Here is a 21,045-nt window from a genome sequence, read left to right as displayed (position 1 = left end):
GGCTTCCCGCGGTTATCCGCGGGGACGGGAACGGTGAAGAATTTTGTCACCATGTCATTCTCTAGTTCCAAATATTCATATCCAATATCATTATATCAGCACAAGTTAAACGGTTATCTTAATCGTTCTGATATTTCAATATACTGCCACCACGTTAACTAAATTCTGACTAATGCCAACCTGCCTAATTGTAGACAGGACAAATAACTTCCCATAATGATCAAATACAGTATATACTTTTATCAATCAAAAGCTTTGCATATGGTAGGACCTGGAGGGGCAAATGGAGGTCAAACCCCCAGCCACCTTACCACCCAATCATTGCATGATCCTCCACACATTTTAGCTTATACGATTGCACAATGTAGACTGCTGTGTAATTCTTAATCTCTAAATAACTGTTGAAAATAGAAGGAGCACTTATCTATTTAATGGTTCCGCTATGTCACTCTGTTTCAATTACTGCTTCAGGAAACTGAAAAATATGCTCAAAAGAGTTACTAGCCAGCATGAAAGGGTCGGATTTCTGAAAACACAAAAAATATACTCATAAACTTTAAATTGCCTGAACATGTGAGTAATAACATATTTCTAAAATTATAATGTAAAAATAAATCACCAGAAAAAATTACAACGCTAAACTGTTGGGTGCCTGATTAGACTTCGCCTCTCATTTATTGGAGACACTTGAAAGCGCTGCATAACTACGAAAAAACGCTGACTCAAAAGCATTTAAAGAGAAATACGTCACGATGTAAAAAACGTGGTGCGATACTCTTGGTGATCTACTTTTTGATTCACTTTACAATTCCTTTATTTTTATTCCAAGCTCATTGGGCAGATGTTAGCTGATGTCACCACGTTTTTTTAACGTCGTGACGTATTTCTCTCGAAATGCTTTTGTGTCGGCGTTTTTTCGCCGGTAAGCAGCGCTTTCAGGTGTCTCCAATAAATGAGAGGTGAAGTCTAATCAGGCACCCAACAGTTTAGCGTTGTAATTTTTTCTAGTGATTTATTTTTACATTATAAGTTTAGAAATATGTTATTACTCATATGTTCATGCAATTTAAAGTTTATGAGTATATTTTTGGTGTTTTTAGAAATCCAACCCTTTCATGCTGGCTAGTAACTCTTTTGAGCATATTTTTCGGTTTCCTGAAGCAGTAATTGAAACGTGACACGGAACCATTAAATAGATAAGTGCTCCTTCTATTTTCAACAGTTGTGTAGAGATTAAGAATCACACAGCAGTCAACATTGTGCAATCGTATAAGCTAAAAAGTGTGGAGGATCATGCAATGATTGGGTGGTGAGGTGGTTGGGGGTTTGACCTCCATTTGCCCCCCAGTTCCTACCCTATGCAAAGCTTTTGTGTGTTCAATATTTTTATTGGTTTATAGTAACACAAAACAACACTAGGGCTTCTTTTACAAAGCCGCGCTAAGGCCTTAACGTGCGAAATTGCCACGTGTGCTAGCCGCTACCGCCTCCTTTTGAGCAGGTGGTAGATTTTTGGCTAGCCCATGCACGTTAAAAACGCTAGCGCACCTTTGTAAAAGGAGCCCCAAGGTAAGTAAGAAAGCAAAGAACACTACTTGATAAAAGTATATATTTGATCATTATGGGAAGTTCTTTGTGATCCTCAATTGACTGAGAACAAATTTAACAGAGTTCTTATTACGCTCAAGACCTCAAACACCCAAGACACTACTTTTGATTATTTTCCGTGCCCTTACTGGGGTGAAGTGTTTCTTCATCGGTCTTATGCAGGGTTTTAGTCATATTTTTATAACTTGTAATAGTGGTGGACAATTAATATGAAGAAGAGCACTTAACTTAAAGCCCTTAAATGCTAGTATTCTATAACCACAGCTTGTACTGCCTGTCATGCCCCCAACCCACCCATGCCCCTCCCTGTTCCAGCCTCCCATGCAGTTGTGCATGATGGATTTTGGGCACACGTCTTTTAGAATAAAGTCTAATGGTAGTCGCTACCAATTAATGTCAATTAGCGCTTGTTAAAGGCCAATTATTGGTACTTAGTGCCAATTAAGTTATGCATGTAATTGACCCTATTCTATTACTGCATATCTAATTGCCTGCCTAACTTTGGATGCCACTAATAGGATTTGGGGGAATCTACCTATAACAATATTTTATCAACATTGTATTAGTTGTAGCTTCTTCTTTTGTATGGTGATTTCTTTTAAAACATAAGAATAGCCATGCTGGGTGAGATTAATGGTTCATCTAGCCCAGTATCCTGTTTCTATGGTGACCAGACTAGAAACAGAGAAACATAGAAACATGGCGCTAGATTCACTAAGCCCACCGATCGTGTCCCGACCAGTTTGCGACCCCGACCTGATTCACTAACCTTCCTCCCAATCCGATCTGCACCCGATCCGATCCACGCATACAAATGAGGGGAAACGGCATGCAAAATAGGAAGGCAGTGATTCACTAAACTCAAGAAGGAACACCGATTGGGCTGGCCAATCCAAAAACAAGCGACTGCTGAGGACCAGTCACTCACGTCCTTGCCGACTGTCCTGCTCTTTGCCGCCTTGAAATCCCAGCCCTATAGCCTTGAAATCAAAGTAACACTTCCCCCATACATACCGCCCTGCAGCCCTGAAATCCCATACTTCCCCCGAAGCCACCGCCCTGCTCTCTGCCGCCCTGACTCTCCCAGCTCGCACTGTAGGGAAGGACTCTCCTGCTCTCTGCCACCGAGTTTTTGGGCTCTTTTCTGAGCCTGTGAGAGTAGGACTTTTCTATCGGGAGGAGATTGCTGGTATGTAATCTTCCTGCAGCTAGACTTATGCAGACCTGAACCTGCCCTGAGAGAGCAGTCTTCAGCAGTGCCAGCCTGTGGTTTTAATCCGTGGGTTTAAAGTGGGGCTGCACTACAGAGTGTTCTGTTTCAGAACACGCTGCAGTGCAGCCCCGCTTTAAACTCGTGGGTTAAAACCATGGACTCTCAAATGTCAAAAAGCAAGTCCAAAAAGCAAATAGCAAAGGTCAAAAAGCAAAAGCCACGGAGAGCAAGTGCATGCGCAGACCATCTACAGGCAAAGAAGATGTGCAGCAATCTGTGCAGTCGATGTGGGGCGTGCCTCCGATTGCATTAATTCGCATGAGGAGGGTTGGTGAATTGATCGCCCAGGAAGACTCGGCCACAGATTGCCTAGCAAAGGTAACCTTAGTGAATCTAGCCCATGATGGCAGATAAAGGCCAAATTTCCCATCCACAGGATCCACTATCTCCTCCTCTCCCTACGAGATCCCACATGCCTGTCCCATGCTTTCTTGAATTCAAACACAGTCTTTGTATCCACCACCTCTACCGGGAAAATATTCCATGCATCTACCACCCTTTATGTAAAGAAGTACAGTATTTCCTTAGATTACTCCTAAGTCCATTACCTCTTAACTTTATCCTATGCCCTCTCCTTCCAGAGTTTTTCTTCATTTGAAAAAGACTCAACTCCTAATGCCACAGAGATATGTAATCATCTCTATCATATCCCCTGTCTCCTGTCTTTCTTCCAGAGTATACTGTACATATTAAGGTCTCTAACTCTGTTCCCATATGATTTATGATAAAGACCACTAATTTTGTAGCAACCCTCTGTACCGACTCCATCCTATTTATATCTTTCTGAAGGTGTGATCTCCAGAATTGCTCTAAGCTTTCCAAATGGGGCCTCACCAGAGACTTATACAACAGCATTATTACCTCCCTTTCCTCCCCTTATGCACCCATACATCTTCCTGGCTTTACTGTCGCCTCTTTCTACCTGTTTTGCCATGCTGAGATCATCAGACACAATCACCCCCAAATCCCGCTCTTCTTTCATATGCACAAGCACTTTGCCTCCTATACCATGCTGCTCTTCTGGATTTTTTTTTGCAGCCCAAGTGCATGACCCTGCATTTTTTAGCATTAAATCTTAGTTGCCAATTACCGGACCATACTTCAAGATCTCAAGTACCTGGCAGAAACCCAAATAGTAGCAATGTTTTTAAAATATATTTTTGGCCCAAGACAGTAGAATAACAGAACAGGTTATTTCAGAACTTTGCAGAGCACTGAGGCTTTTAAGAAAGGTTTAATGAACTTGGCTGAGTCTGAGTCATTGAGATGAGTCTCTTGTAGGAGAATATCTGATTTAAAAACTTTTTTTAAATTTCAACAGGCTTATGGAGTAGATTACAGCTTGCTTTTTTGATAGGGGTGCATTTGATAACTCAGTAATGCATATGTCCTGGTAGTTTCGAATGTTGATGGTGAATATGTTTTAATTACAGCCTCCTTTTACTAAGCCGCGTTAGGGCTTTAACGTGCAGAATAGCATGCGCTACATTGCTGCGCGTGCTAGACATTAATGCCAGCATGGCTCACTGTAGAGGTGAAGGAAGTGATCAGAGACAAGAAAACTTCGTTTAAGGAATGGAAAAGGTCAGAAACGGATGAAAACTGGAATAAGCACAAACAATATCAATGCAGGTGCCATAAGGCAGTAAAAAGGGCCAAAAAAGACTACGAGGAAAATATAGCCAAGGAGGCAAAAACTTCAAGCCATTCTTTCGATATATTAAGGGGAAGACCCGCGAGGGAAGTGGTGGGGCCATTGGATGACCGTGGAATAAAGGGAGTGCTAAAGGAGGACAAAGAAATCGCCGACAAACTGAACACATTTTTTGCGTCTGTATTTACTGTAGAGGATATACATAGCGTACCGGAACCCATCAGGCTATATGCTGGAAAAGAAGATGGGAAACTGGCACAGTTGACGGTCAGTCTACAAGAGGTATGCAAGCAGATTGATAGGCTTAAGGGCGACAAGGGACTATAGCTGAACTGCTTCAGCTAATAGCCAATTTGTCAATCAAATTGGGAAAGATTCCAGAAGACCTTGAAGGTGGCGAATGTTACGCCGATCTTCAAAAAAGGTTTGAGGGGAGATCCAGGAAACTACAGACCGGTGAGTCTGACCTCGGTACCGGGAAAGATGGTAGAGGCGCTGATAAATGACCGCATCATTGATCACCTTGACGGACACGATCTGATGAGGACCAGCCAGCACGGTTTCAGTAAAGGCAGACCTTGCCTGATGAACTTACTGCACTTCTTCGAGGGAGTAAACAGGCAGATAGACAAGGGCGACCCAGTTGACATTGTATATCTGGATTTTCAGAAGGCGTTTGACAAAGTTCCACATGAATGACTACTTCAGAAAATTGCATGCCATGGAATCGAGGGTGAAATTCTCATGTGAATCAAAAACTGGCTGGAGCATAGGAAACAGAGAGTGGGGGTAAATGGACAACTCTCAGACTGGAAGAGCGTCACCAGCGGGGTGCCGCAGGGCTCAGTGCTTGGACCTGTGCTCGTCAACATCTTTATAAACGATCTGGACATTGGTACGACGAGCGAGGTGATTAAATTTGTGGACGATAAGAAGTTATACAGAGGAGACTGTGAGGGGACATGATCGAAACTGAAGGGAATAGACTTAGTAGAGAAAGACAGACTGTTCACCCTCTCCAAGGTAGGGAGAACAAAAGGACTCTCTCTAAAGTTGAAAGGGGATAGATTCCGTGCAAACGTAAGGAAATTCTTCTTCACCTAGAGAGTGGTAGAAAGCTGGAACACTCTTCTGGAGGCTGTTTTAGGGGAAAACACCCTCCAGGGTTTCAAGACAAAGTTGGACAAGATCATGCTAAACTGGTTAGACTGGACTCATTTGGAGCACTGGTCTTGACCTTGGGGCCGCCGTGTGAGCGGACTGCTGGGCAGGATGGACCATTGGTCTGACTCAGCAGCGGCAATTCTTATGTTCTTATGTTCACACCTTAGTAAAGGAGCCCTAAGTGTCATGGCGTGTTAAATTTTATCACAATGAACATTTGTCAATGAAAGTACCAAATAAGTTTTTGTTGATTGTATTATATGTTTATATAATGATTAATTTTGTTTTTATTATGAATGCATGAGCTGTATTATGTCTAGATTATTAGATAGTGCAGATAACAAATAGAGAAAGAGAAATAGAAATAAATTCCAATCTACCAATTCCAGGACGAGCAGTGGCTTCTCCTATATCTGTCTCAATAGCAGACTGTGGACTTTACCTCCGGGAACTTTTCCAAATCTTTTTTAAACCCAGATATGCTAACCGCTGTAACCACAACCTCTGGTGATGAGTTCCAGAGCTTAACTATTCATGGAGTGAAAAAAATATTTCCTCCTATTTGTCTTATAGGAATAGGAATAGGAAGGAACCGTATATGCTGGGAGGAGAGAAGCTGATATGCACGGACGGGGAGAGGGACCTTGGGGTGATAGTGTCCGAAGATCTAAAGGCGAAAAAACAGTGTGACAAGGCGGTGGCTGCTGCCAGAAGGATTCTGGGCTGTATAAAGAGAGGCGTAGTCAGTAGAAGGAAGAAGGTGTTGATGCCCCTGTACAGGTCATTGGTGAGGCCCCACTTGGAGTATTGTGTTCAGTTTTGGAGACCGTATCTGGCGAAAGACGTAAGAAGACTTGAGGCGGTCCAGAGGAGGGCGACGAAAATGATAGGAGGCTTGCGCCAGAAGACGTATGAGGAGAGACTGGAAGCCCTGAATATGTATACCCTAGAGGAAAGGAGAGACAGGGGAGATATGATTCAGACGTTCAAATACTTAAAGGGTATTAACGTAGAACAAAATCTTTTCCAGAGAAAGGAAAATGGTAAAACCAGAGGACATAATTTGAGGTTGAGGGGTGGTAGATTCAGGGGCAATGTTAGGAAATTCTACTTTACGGAGAGGGTGGTGGATGCCTGGAATGCGCTCCCGAGAGAGGTGGTGGAGAGTAAAACTGTGACTGAGTTCAAAGAAGCGTGGGATGAACACAGAAGATTTAGAATCAGAAAATAATATTAAAGATTGAACTAGGCCAGTTACTGGGCAGACTTGTACGGTCTGTGTCTGTGCATGGCCGTTTGGAGGAGGATGGGCAGGGGAGGGCTTCAATGGCTGGGAGGGTGTAGATGGGCTGGAGTAAGTCTTAACAGAGATTTCGGCAGTTGGAACCCAAGCACAGTACCGGGAAAAGCTTTGGATTCTCGCCCAGAAATAGCTAAGAAGAAAAAAAAAAAAAATTTAAATTGAATCAGGTTGGGCAGACTGGATGGACCATTCGGGTCTTTATCTGCCGTCATCTACTATGTTACTATGTCTTAAAAGTATTGCCATGTAACTTCATTGAGTGTCCCCTAGTCTTTTGTACTTTTTGAAACAGTAAAAAAAAATAATTGCCTTTTACCCATTCTGTATCATTGAGGATTTTGTAGACATTTTGCACATTGATGCATATAGCATGCAAATATAACTTCAACATTAAGCTGTTGAACTATTGTTAGGGAAAGGCAAAACATTAACAACTTAACCCCCCTTTTACTAAACCGCAATAGCGGTTTTTAGCGCAGGGAGCCGCTCTGAATGCTGCGTGCTGCTCCCGACGCTCCTAGGAACTCTATGAGTATTGGGAGCAGCGCAGAGCATTCAGCGCGGCTCCCTGCGCTAAAAACCGCTATTGCGGTTTAGTAAAAGGGGAAGGGGGAGTAAAACACATGCTTCCTTTCTACCCCAAGATAGATTTGCTGTAGCAACCAATGGTGGAAATATTACATATACAACTGTTGACGTTTCAAGATATTTTTGGAAGCTACTGGAATCAATATCCATCCTGCTTAATTATTACATATTAATTTTAATTGCACAATATAGAGATGTTTGTCTTTTCTGACAAGATCAAACCTAATAAGCCCTTTAGAACATTATTACCATTATTGTTTGAGCTTTCAAAAGATGAAAAGATATTTGTACAAAGAAAACATATATCATTAATCAAAACACGATTTCATTTTTATGTCACCTGACAGCCTTATAAACGTAACTATAGCTATAATAAGCTTTTGACAGAATTTGCCTAGTGATTTCCCTCTGTTTGGAGATATGATGAATGTGCCATACAGATGACCTTAACACAAGGCCACATGTTAATATTCAGGACCTCCCTTTTGTTTGTCAGGAACAATGCCTGTCATTAAGAAAGCTCAGTTTGCCAATATGCCCCTCTGTTAGGATCCTGGACCATTCCTGATTGGTCACCAGGAAGCATCCTTGTGCCATTGATGGAGATGACATGGAAGATGTATGGTCAAAGTGCTGCAGTCAGCACCACTGCTGTGATGTGATGAAAACCAGTGTGACCCAAACAGACCTGCACTCAAACAATGTCGCACCAGCCAAAGACAACATATTGGGAAGAAAAATGCTTGTAAATTATGTGTGCTGGAAGATGTATTGGCCAGACAGCCATAGGGCAAACTTTGAACTATTGAAATCTTTAGAAATATTGTCTAGTTCCAAAACAATACTTACAAACCTAATTAATCAAGCGTAGATGGTTGTTTTAAAGCTTTACATAGTACATCATTTTAGTGTAAGAATAGCGCTGTCAGATATGCTTTATTGACCATTTCACAGGTGCTAGTTAGTAAAAACTCATTTTCACCCTATATTTGAATGCTTTATTCACTGTCAATATACAAATAAATTGATTCCATGCTGAATTGTCCATAGAACAATATTTATTTTTCAAATACTTCTAATTTGATGGGTCTCTTTTTGATTGGTGTTCCAAATCATAATGCAATAAACCTTTCTGACTGTTCTAGGGAACTAGCAACTACAAATATTCAAAGGCCAAGATTAAAAGTATCCTGTATGGTGCTTACAAATTGATAAAACGGGATTATTCAAAATAAAAGATCAAGATGGCCTATTACTAAAGTGTGCTAGGCAGTTAGCATGTGAATTAGTGTTCAGTGACTATTAGCACGTAAACACAGCAAGTGTTGCCTCAATGTAGGGTTGTCAGATTTCCTCTTTGAAAAAAGAGGACGCCTGGCCCCTCCCCATTCTGCCCCCAGCCCCACCCCCACTTGAACCTCCCCAAGCTCAAAGGCCTTATATGGAAGCCTTTGCGCATGCGCGGACGTCGACGCAATGACATCACACACACACATGATCACATGCATGTGATGTCATCTGATGTCATCACGGCCGACATGCACAAAGGCTTCCAGATGCACACACATACAAACTGTCGGGTTCTGGAAATCCCTCCAGGCGCCTGGATAGGCCTCTAAAAAGAGAACATGTCCAGGTATTCCAGGATGTTTGGGAACCCTACCTCAGTGACATGAGTTAGTGTGCATAGCCTGTTATAGGATAGGAAATGGGTAGGAATGGCTAGGGATTGCACATAGCAGTTAGTGTACAGTAATTTACCAGGTACTACTGTTACTTTTGCTATTAGCATGGATTTTATTTATTTATTTGGTTTTATATCCCATCCTATGAATCACAAAAAATGAACACTAGTTTGTGTAATGATGTTGATATTTTTTTCTAATCGAGAAAAAGATCTCAAAACTGTAACAGCTTTGCCGTTGTGTTACAAGGACACATTAGGGCATAAGTTCTTATCATGGATCAAAAACCTCATATGTGTGGTGAGTGATATCTGTGCCTTTTCACCTTAAATCTTTTTTCAATCATTTTTTGGTTTTTACAATGCTTTTTTTAAAAATTTATTTTAAATAGCAGATGTTTAAGTAGACAAAAGCACTTATCTCGTTCCTGATGGTGGCCAATACCGTTTCACATTTAAGTTTCATCGTGGACGTGTTTATTAATGCATCATTTCTCAAGCAAAATTCTATGCTGCTTGAAAAAATATTAAAAATGATTTAAGGTGAAAAGGCACAAACAGCACTTACCACTCACACAAGGTTTTTGATCCATGATAAGAACTTATGCCCTAATGTGTCCTTAGCTGGTTTTAAGAAAGGTTTGGACAAGTTCATGGAGGAAACTTCCATAGTCTGTTATTGAGAAAGACATGGGGGAAGCCACTGCTTGCCCTGGATTGGTAGCATGGAATGTTGCTCCTGTTTAGAGTTCTGGAATCTTATGTTACTCTTTCGGATTCCAGAATCTTGCTATTCTTTAGGATTCAGAATGGATGTTGCTACTCCTTGAGTTCTGGCCAGATGCTAGAGATATGGATTGGCCACCGTGAGAATGGGCTACTGGGCTTGATGGACCATTGGTTTGACCCAATAAGGCTATTTTTATGTTCTTATCAAAACAAAAGAAGCTGTGGAGAAGGATGTTACTATCGACTTTATTTGAAGCAATCATTCACAACTTAAAACACTGAAGATCATCCACAATTTGAGACATTGAAGAAGACCCAACATGCCTAGGGCCCGAAATGGTCAGGGGGGCCCGATGAAGGAGGGCATCAACATTGTTTTTTCCAAACGGTGATGGGCCCCTCCAGCATCGATTGGCAACGCGGGCCACCTCCAATTGGCAAAGCGGTCCCCCGATTGGCAATGTGGGCCCCCCCGATCAGCAACGCGGCTCTCCCCCATCGACGGAATGTAAGACAAACAAGCAACGCGGGTAAGAAAGGCAATGGGAACTGTAATTTTGCAAGCGGTGCTGCTTGTCCAAAGCTTCCCTCTGATGCAGCTTCCTATTTCTGCCTGGGCGCATGGTGGGGTGGGGCGGGGCAGGGGGCCCAGTGTACTTGTGTGCCTAGGGGCCCTTGACGCATTAATCCTGCCCTGCTCAGAGGTCCCAGAAGATTGTAGTTATATTGACCTACGCCCAGGCAGAGATAAATGCTTTTCCTGTAGCGTTACTATGTTTCTTTGTAGTAACACTACAGGAAAAGCATTTATTCCTGATTCTATAAATGGCGTCTAACTTCTAGACACCATTCTGCATGGTTGTCAATCAATCACTAGACATCATTTATAGAACCGCGCATAGCAATACTTAACTTGATTTACATGCCATTAGGTATCATTTTGCATGACTTTGTGGTTGTACTTATTCTGAGGTTTCTTTTTCTCCACTTTTTGGTGTTGTGGTTGTCATATCATAGGGGTCTATACTGGTTAAGTACTTTTTGTTGAGTTTCTTATTTATATACAGTATAGTTCTTGGTGGTGTGTCTATGAGGGGGATCAAGTGATCACTAGGGGAGTGTATTTGTGTCTGCAGTGGTTATCTGGTCATTTTGAATACCTTCTGGGCACTTAGACCACTTTTAGATTGCCTAAGTCACAATGTATAAGTTCCATCCAGGCAGCCTGGTAAAATCTGGGTCAGCCTACATCCCACCCTAACTACTTCTTCAAAAATGTCCCTTTCAACTTTTCTTTCAAGGCAAGGCTGATAACGAAGGCTACCATGAGCATTACTTGATATCGGTTTCCACATCATGTTTCAGTAGAATATACTGTATAAAGTTCTTTTGATGGACATAAGAAAGAAAAGTTAAATGACAACATACTATTGACTGTGAACTTTTATTTCATTCACTGTGTTTTTGCAGTCTTTATATATTTTTTTATTATTATGTAGGGTCTGTAGAGGTGAAAAATGTTAAAAATTTTGATTGGTAATATGTTTGGTATGAGAATGATAATTTATTATTAAAGTTCATTGCAATTATTGTTTCAATATATTTTTTGTACAGTTTAGTTTGATTTTGAAATATTTATCAAATATTTTTCCCAATTGTATTATTGTAGCTCTAATGGATGCCAAATTATGTGTCGCAATGAAGGGTGATGCACACTATCTCCTCAAGTATACCTCTTGTAAGACAAAATCACAAGAGGAACACTTGAGATAATGTGCATCACCCTTCGCTGTGACACATACACCCTCTTTTACGAAACTGCGATAGCAGTTTCTAGCGTGTGGAGCCGCGCTGAATGACCCACGCTGCTCCCAACACTCATAGGAACTCAATGAGCATCGGGAGCACTGCGGGCCATTCAGTGCAGCTCCCCACGCTAGAAACTGTTATCGCAGTTTCGTAAAAGGAGGCTACAATTTTGGCATCCATTAGAGCCACATCATATCAAGGACAAGATAATAATTAGGTTTTAATGTTCTGTGCAGACTCCTCATGCAGGCCATTCTGGCCGAAACACGTATGCGCCGAGTCTCTATGTGAACGAATAAAGCAGAGTAGCACCCTGAGGTCACCTTCACTGTCTTTTTTTGTTTCTCCGGTGTGAGAAGGTGATTTCTCCTGTGTTTTTTTTTATGTCGCATCCTTTTTGGCACCAATATTTTTTTGCTCCCATCTTTTATGTACCTTTTTAAAATAGACATAAAATAGGCTCATTGTTTGGAAATGTTTATAGAGTGCCTGTTGTAAAATCACCCCTTCGCTCATTTATTATCATAATTTGTTTATTAAATGCTTTCCTCTTTAAAAGACCTGAAAGTGAAACACATTATTGTAGCTAGTAAATAGATCTCAAAGATTGTTCATCAATTCAACATCATTTTGGTCTTCTTTTTCAAGTATTTTCAAAAAGAAGACAGAAACAGATACTACAATCAAACTTCTTCAAACAGAATTTATATAACGCACCTAAATCACCAGCACCAAGCGCAGCTTCCACTTGGGAAAACATGACCAAGAGAGGTCGTACATCTGCTCAATCTGCCATGGACACAATGATCTTTTTAAGACATGAGTCTAGGACAGATGAAATGAAGACAATCACTAAAGATATTGAGCTGCTAAGTGCTGACCCTAACATAGAAGATGACCTAGATCTGAAGAAGTTAGATAATTCTTCGATATTATGTGCAATAGGGGACAGTCTTTCAGATCTCAGTAGGTCTTCTTCAAACAAAACTGTCAGTCAGACCTCTCTCCTCATTAGCAGACGAAGTGATTGTTCAGGTATGTGCTTATTCTATTTCCATCTGTTTTATTATATTATTTAGGAATATAAAGACAAATGGCATATGACATATGATAGCAGACAAAAAGATTGCAAAGCTTGTGTAATCTGTCCATTTTCTAATTTAATACAATATCACAGATACTCTAAAAAAAACTTTTACTGTGTGCAAAACATCTTTTACAAGTACATGTGAGGAAAGGGTCAGAAAATTGCTTGGAGGTATACATGCACATATGTAAAAAAATAGGTACACTGCCATCGGTTGGCATTTGTGAGATCATAGTTTGGGTAGGGCTGGGGCAGAGTTGCAATGTACGCGTGTATTTTATAGGAAGTATGTGTGAAACTCTATTTAACACAGCTCTATAGCAGAAGCGTAGCCTGGTTTAGATGTCAAGGGGAGCAGTCCTTTTGTAAAAAAAGATGCCAATATAAGGCTGCAGGCCCATCTCGCTAGGCCCCATTTTATTAAATCTGTTTGGAGGAGCAGCAGCTCCTCTTCCACCCCACCTAGCCACACCCCTGCCATATGGGCATCTTTAGCTATATTTCAAGAGTGTTTTAATTTGTGCTTTTATACCACAGGCATGAAATAGGTGTCCCATTAGACGTTACTGTAAGTACGCTTTATGAATTTAGCCGCCCCCCCCCCCCAAGAGTTATTTTCCATGTCATGTCTAAGGTAAAACAATGGTTTAGAGGTCTATTTACTAAGGCCTGGATCCTGTAAGCTGTGCCGGTATCGGCGGCCGCCTAAAAACGGCCACTGATCGTGTGTCAATCAAGCATCGGTGCCACTTATACAGTCGCAGCTGTTTTTAACACAGGCGCCTTTTAAATGTAGGCCAGCATTTTAGAGGCCTACATTTAAGGTGTCTGTCATGAGCCTATGGAAGCACCTAGGGTTGCCTAAGGCCACTTCCAGCATAAACCACACCCACACCAGCCACAGGTGTCCTTACACATGCCTAGGCGCTTCCATAGGTGCATGAACGGTGCCTTCAACAAAGGTGCTGTTTGTCAAATCGATTTTTTTTTTTTTAAATGTATGTCCCGATTGATTAGTTAGACAGTAGAATGCCTACTTCCACCTAACTTCGGGACGCCGTTACTAGAATCCAGGCCTAAATTAGTACATTAAGAAGCCTATTTATTAAACCATGTTGGGCTTTTTTAAATAGATTTCTATCCTAGTAAAATCAGTTGTTCTAGGCTATCTGCTGATATTCAGTTGCACGTAACCAGTTAGTGCCACTAAATATCACCACAGACCAAAGCCAGCTTCTTTGTGGGTAGTCCATTGGCAGAATCAGCACTTATGCGGTTAAGTGCCGATATTTAGTGCTTAGGATATATGGCCATATTGGACAGTATAATACACAGTCCTAGCTTTATGCGGTGTCCAACAGCAAAGGAAACAGACATTTTATTGTACTGATATTTATAGATGTGATATGTTTTAATATATAATTACATTCAATAAACTTTAGTTGTTCCAAGACTGATGTGTACAGTCCCTTCCCCACTTGTTGCTTTGTTCAGGTTTACCTTATGTAGGGTTGTTTTTCCTGTTTTTGTGGATTATATTAGGTTTCCAAAATGGGTCAGAAACAACAGTTCTGCCTGAAAACGCACTTACACAACCATTTATAGAATAGTGTGCAAGTGTTCCGGTGCAAATCTGCTAAGGGGGTGTGGTCACAGGCGGAGCAAAATCCACACACTGTTATAGAATTCAAGGAATCCATTCCCAACTTGTGCACTGGGATTTACACCTAGTTTCAGCTAGTGTAACTCCTCCTGCTGTCTTAAACTACGTGGCTCCTTATAGAACTTCCCCATGTGACTAATTATGGAGTCAATATCCAAAGTGATTTGAACAGCCAAAAATAGCTGCTGGCTGTTTAAATTGCTTGTCCAGGGCTAATCAGGCATGTTCAGTGGCACTTAACCGGATAATGCTGCTGGTTAACAACTAGAGAATGACACAGGGACAAAATTTGTCTCCATCCCCCCTGGAAAACTGCAGGAAACCATCCCGTGTCATTCTTTAGTGTTTATCTCAACCTCAGTCTTTCTACACCAGCATTCTTCAATGCAAGGCTTGAGGATCAGTGACTGTACCCATCCATACTCTGATTCTTCCCTGTCTCCTTAAAAAATGGCACGGGAATAAGAACATAAGAATTGCCACTGCTGGGTCAGACCAGTGGTCCATTGTGCCCAGCAATCCGCTCACGCGGCCCCTAGGTCAAAGACCAGCACTCCAACTGAGACCAGCCCTACCTGTATACGTTCTGGTTCAGCAGGAACTTATCCAACTTTGTCTTAAATCCCTGGAGGGTGTTCTCCCCTATAACAGACTCCAGAAGAGCATTCCAGTTCTCTTCCACTCTCTTGGTGGAGAAGAACTTCCTTACGTTTGTACGGAATCTATCCCCTTTTAACTTTAGAGAGTGCCCTCTCCTTCTCCCTACCTTGGAGAGGTGAACAGCCTGTCTTTATCTACTAAGTTTATTCCCTTCAGTATGTTTCGATCATGTCCCCTCCCAGTCTCCTCTTTTTAAGGGAGAAGAGTCCCAGTTTCTCTAATCTCTCACTGTACAGCAACTCCTCCAGCCCCTTAACCATTTTAGTCACTCTTTTCTGGACCCTTTCGAGTAGTACCATATCCTTCTTCAGGTACGGCGACCAGTGCTGGACGCGGTATTCCAGGTGAGGGCGCACCATGGCCCGGTACAGCAGCATGATAACCTTCTCTGATCTGTTCGTGATCCCCTTCTTAATTAATTATTCCTAGCATTTTGTTCGCCTTTTTCACCGCCGTCACACATTGCGTGGACGGCTTCATCGACTTGTCGACCAGTACTCCCAAGTCTCTTTCCTAGGGGGGGTGGACTCTCCAAGTACCGCTCCGGACATCCTGTATTCGTGTATGAGATTTTTGTTATCGACATGTATCACCTTACACTTATCCACGTTGAACCTCATTTGCCATGTCGTTGCCTATTTCTCGAGCATGGTTATGTCCCTGTGTCATTCTCTAGTTAGCACCTAAGTCAAAACTGACTGCTTTGTGGTGTTCAGGGGGTGGATTCAGCACTTATCTGGTTAAGTGTCGATATTCAGCATTTAAGAGGCTAGGATAACTGCATAAATGACCACATAAAACACAGTCCTATCTGTTAGTCAGCTAAGTGCTGACTATTGTACTTAGCTGGTTATGTTTTATCAAGCTGCATATGACCAGGTCAGGGCCAGCTCAGCCATTGGACCAGGTGAGGCTCTGACCCAGGGCGCCGGAGATACAGGACACCAAAATCCCTGTCCCCTGAGCTCACCGAAAGTGCTTCGCCTGGTCCAAAGCTTTTTCCCCCTTCTATCCTGGTCCAACAATTCTCTCCTTCTCTCTCCAACCCCTAGTACGGCGTTGCTTCCTCTCCTCCTTCTTTTCCTGCGGCCCTCTAAACATTACCTTGGTTGCCGGTAGCAACAGCATGCACAACAGGCTGCTTTCGGCCAGCCCTGGGTCTTCTCTCTGCCATGTTCTGCTTGCAATTTTCTGTCAGCTGGATGCGGCAGAGAGAAGACTCAGGGCTGGCCGAAAGTAGTTTGCTGTTATGAAAATGAGGTGCTGCCGTACTAATACTGCGAAGTTAGCGTCATTGACGAGCCGCGAGAGTCCCACTCATGACCTAAGGTAAGGCCGCAATGGCAAACCGTAATCGTTCTTTATCCAGTCCCACTGTAATTTTCTGGTATCCCTCCTGCCGGTCTTCGGTTGATTTGTTCCGATCTAGACGGAGTTAGGATTATCTGTATTGGAACGGAAACCCACTCCCTCCTGCTGGTCCAAAGGAGTTAGGAGGATATCGGAGTGAGTAGCCTTGATCTCTGCATACAATGTGCTTTGTGTTTCTTTTAATTTTGTGGTTACCATATTGAATTAATATGATTCATTAATATTGTTTAAGGCTTGTATGGGTGCTGCGGGGATGGTGGTCACAGAGACAGGGCAGTGATGGAGATTGCGGGTGCAGGGATGGGGCGGTGACGGGGATGGTGGTCGTGGGGATGGGACAGGGACGGTAATCAGGGAGAAGGGGACAAATTTTTTCCCTGTGTCATTCTCTATTCCAGAGGTTAACTATACTCTGAGTGAAAAAATATTTCCTCCTATTGGTTTTATAAAAAGTATTTCCTGTAACTTCATCAAATAGTTTAGATAGATAGTTTATTAGGATTTTATATACCGCCTATCAAGGTTATCTAAGCGGTTTTCACAATCAGGTACTCAAACATTTTCCCTATCTGTCCCGGTGGGCTCACAATCTATCTAACGTACCTGGGGCTATGGAGGATTAAGTGACTTGCCCAGGGACACAAGGAGCAGTGCGGGGTTTTTTCAAGTGTCCCCTAGTCTTTGTAATTTTTGACGGAGTGAAAAATCGATCCACTTTTTACCCAATATACACCACTCAGGATTTTGTAGACTTCAATCATATCTCCCCCTCAGTCGTCTCTTTTCCAAGCTGAAGAGGCCTAACCTTTTCAGTCTTTCCTTATACGAGAGGAGTTCCCTCCCCTTTATCACCTTGGTCACTCTTCTTGAACCTTTTCTAGTGCCACTATATCTTCCTTGAGATAAGGAGACCAGAATTGAACACAATACTCCAGGTGAGGTCACATCATGGAGCGATACAGGGGCTTTATAACATTCTTAGTCTTGTTAACCAGAAAGAGGCTGGTAGGCCTACTCTGGGAACCGCGAAGGGACTGACACAGCTCAGGAGAGTTGCAGGTTTGTTGGTTTTTATTGCCGCCAGTGATTGGGAGTTTCACGAATGTGAGTGGGGACTTCTGGACATGCGATCGTGAGGAGGGCTGCTGTCCGGGAGGGGTGGGAAGGGAGGCAACGCGGCAGATACTGTACTGTGGGGACAAGACCATTCACCGCTCCATGGGGCAGTGAATGGCCTTGTTCTCGTACCCGCGGCAACCAGGCTTTTTTCCTCCCCATTCCTGTGGGTTACCCGTGGCTAGCTGCGGGTAACAGGTTTGGGAGCACGCACAAATACGGGTATACAAATCTAGGCATCATATATTGATTTTGGGGGAGGTTTGCTGGTTTTTTTTTTTGTGTAGCATTCATGTAGTTTCAATGCTTCCACAAATACATATGCAGCCCTGTTTTAGACAAAACACATAAATTGAGGCAGTGAGGTTGGGATATGTCAAATTCTGGTAGAAGTTTAGAAAAAGATACAGGAATGCATGTGTATCAGTTACATGTAGTGGGAACAACCATTTATAACTATCAGTGTCCAAATATCAAAGGATAGGGTTGTCATATTCCCTCTTTAGGAAAAGAGGACACCTGGCCCCAGCCCATTCTGCCCCAGCCCCACCATGTTCTGCCTCCAGCCCTACCCCCACATGAACCTCCTCAAGCTTGGGGCCAAGTCTGGTGGGCCTCTGCACATGTGCGGAGTTGGACATCGATGCGATGACATCACGCGAATGCATGGGTGCATTTGATGCCATCGTATCGATGTCCGCATATGTGGTGAGACAGTCCAGATACGGACGTGAGTTTGGGGACTTCCAAAACCCGGACAAACTGTCGTCTGGTAAGCCTATCAGAGGCAACTCAGTAACATAATCTCTGTGTCACCATCTACATATGTAATTTGGTATTTCAGAATCTTGATGTGTAAATGCTGATGCATAGATGTGGATGTCTGCCATTTTGGAAGCCTGCATGCCAAATGCTCTCAATTAAATACAGAATCAATCATTCGGCATAAGCAATTTTGGGGTGGGGGAGGGAACACAGGGATTAAGAGAACGGTTTCCCCTAATCCCTCCAGTAGATCATAGCTCAGAGCAAGTGTTTCTAACAAAATCTATGCTTACTTGGGATCAGGTGTATATCCAAAGTTTTTTTTTCACTCCACCTATGTCTTGTCCAAACTATGCCAAAATCATGTCCTCTCACCATTGCAGATTTACATGTTCACAGCCTGGCATTCTAAATTGGGTTTTCAACATTTATTCGATATACACTTCAGTTTGTTCCACGGAATAAGTAGTCTCTGTTTTGGTTCTGGTCATTTGCATCTACAAGTAGACTGGTTACTAATTGCCTCTGTTATAGATTGATTGTTTAGAGGATATCCTAGGCTGGGTATTGGTTGTTTGCTGGGAGGGAGTGGATTTTTTTGTCATTTTAGACAGGAATGAATGGAACTGTAAATTTTTGTGTTCATAATTATGTATGTTTATTTTATGGAAACCACTTTGTTTATAGGCGGTATAGAATTTTTTTAAAATAAATAAATGTCAGTACTTACACATGAAAATGGTGAATAGTGCTTCAAAAATAAGAGCCATGGTTAAATCTGTACTTCTATGTATGCCATATAGTCAATGGTGCTTTCTAAACATGTAGCCACTGAGTAAACAAATTAGCTGAAATATTTAAATTAGGCATTTCAAATTATTCCCTCAGGGCTGTATTCTCTATATGGTACCCCAAAAACTGGTGCCAACTGGCCTGGCACTTAGAGCGAGTCTATAGAATTGTGCCAAGTAACAGTACATGTCATAACTTTTTGGTGCACCCATTTGAGGCCTAGAAAACTGGGCCTAAATACATGCGCCTAACCTTTGCACACATCAGGCATATTCTATAACAGTGCGCATAAATTGTAGGAATTCCCATGAGCCGCCCATGCTCTTCCCCTGGCCACTCCTTCTTTTCACATTTGCGCACTAGAGCCAGCACACAGAGCTTTATAGAAGATGCCGACAAAATTGTGTCTATAACTTCTAATTTGTGCCACAGCATTAATTATGATGTGTAAATTGTCAATTAGGTCTGATAAAAAATGAACACCCCTTTTTTATTAAGCTTTGGTAGAGGTTTCTACTGCGGCATCAGAGCAGTGTCAGAGCATTTAGCACTTAGGGCCACAGTAGAAACCTCTACTGCAGTTTAGTAAATGGGGAAGGGGGGAAGGGAGGGTGTGTGAGGTATGAAAACTGGTTGTGTGCACCGATTTGTACGTACAACTTAAGGCACTTATACATAATTGGGAGGAGGGGCAATGTCCTACTCCATATTGGCCCTATTATTAAGGACCCACTAGTGTTAAGGACCCCTAGTGTTAAGGACCCACTACCATAGCCCCTCTTATGTTAACTACAAGTCTTTGTTTCATCTGATTAAAAATTGATTCTTGGTTATGGCTTTGAATTTTTTTCATGACTTTTAATCTTCCATATGTCTATTTTGCAGATTTTTCTAGACAAGTTTCTAGTGTGGGTGCCACTGACAGTGACAAGAGCACACCTTTATCTCAACTTCACGCTTCCTCTTTTTCCATCGGTGCATTAGCTTCCTCCAGTTTTGGCTCGGGCTCAGACATCAGCCAAAATCCTGACAAAATCAGTCAGTACAAAAGCTTTTTCTTGGAAGCAAGCAGTTACTGCAGTAGCACTGTGAACCCCAGTCTGAACAGTTCCAGTTACCATGGTAGCGATGACCTTTACCAGGCATCATCGTCTTCTATGAAGAAATACTCACTTCAAGCACCTTCTTTCGTGGAAATCTGGCATGACCATCATCTCCACCACTGGCCTGTTCTACCACCAATCTCTCCACAAAGAGGTTAATAAATGTTTATTTTTCCCCCCCTTGTATCCATATGGTTTGTTCACAGGACTTTGCTTGTATATGGATGAATACTCCCTTGCATTGACTGCTGTGAAGGAATTGTTCCACTAATGCTGGCCATCTTCAAATCAATGCCTACATACAACAACAGAAAGTGAATCAGATGTGGTGGTTTCCACAGGCCCATTGTTAGGCTTTTGTTAAGCATTTTTGAACCTAATAAATAATGTCAAAAGCCTCCACTGCAGCCAAAAATGTTCCCTTTGAAACATTTCTAATAGTATTTTTGTTCTGTGATGTCTCCCAGTGTTGCAAAGGTTTTTTGTTGCACAATAGGGATCTGGCTATCGCGTGCCTCTGTGCAGTGCATCCTGTTTTGAATTTTTTTAATATTCAGAGCCACCTTTTATCCAAACAGAAATTCTCTGTAATATGAAAATTGTAATTATTCTGAATTATATTACAGATTTTAATTATTTTCCATTTTATAAAATGTTGCATATATATGACTGAGCG

The 21,045-nt window shown here is 42.1% G+C and overlaps 1 protein-coding gene across 3 annotated transcripts in view; it reads left to right on the top strand.

Moving 5' to 3' along the window:
- Positions 1-21,045, top strand: part of LOC117363311 — a 393,068-nt gene that overhangs the window by 181,044 nt on the left and 190,979 nt on the right. For all 3 annotated transcript variants that reach the window (XM_033950808.1, XM_033950807.1, XM_033950806.1), the window contains exons 4-5: positions 12,461-12,847; positions 20,152-20,523. In XM_033950808.1, the coding sequence (XP_033806699.1) occupies positions 12,461-12,847; positions 20,152-20,523 (759 nt within the window). The remainder of the gene's footprint in view (positions 1-12,460; positions 12,848-20,151; positions 20,524-21,045) is intronic.

The sequence above is a fragment of the Geotrypetes seraphini genome, chromosome 7, assembly GCF_902459505.1.
Source record: "Geotrypetes seraphini chromosome 7, aGeoSer1.1, whole genome shotgun sequence".
NCBI classification, from domain to species: Eukaryota; Metazoa; Chordata; class Amphibia; order Gymnophiona; family Dermophiidae; genus Geotrypetes; species Geotrypetes seraphini.
Note: the sequence above shows the minus strand (reverse complement) of the source record. Positions and strands in the feature narration are given on the sequence as shown.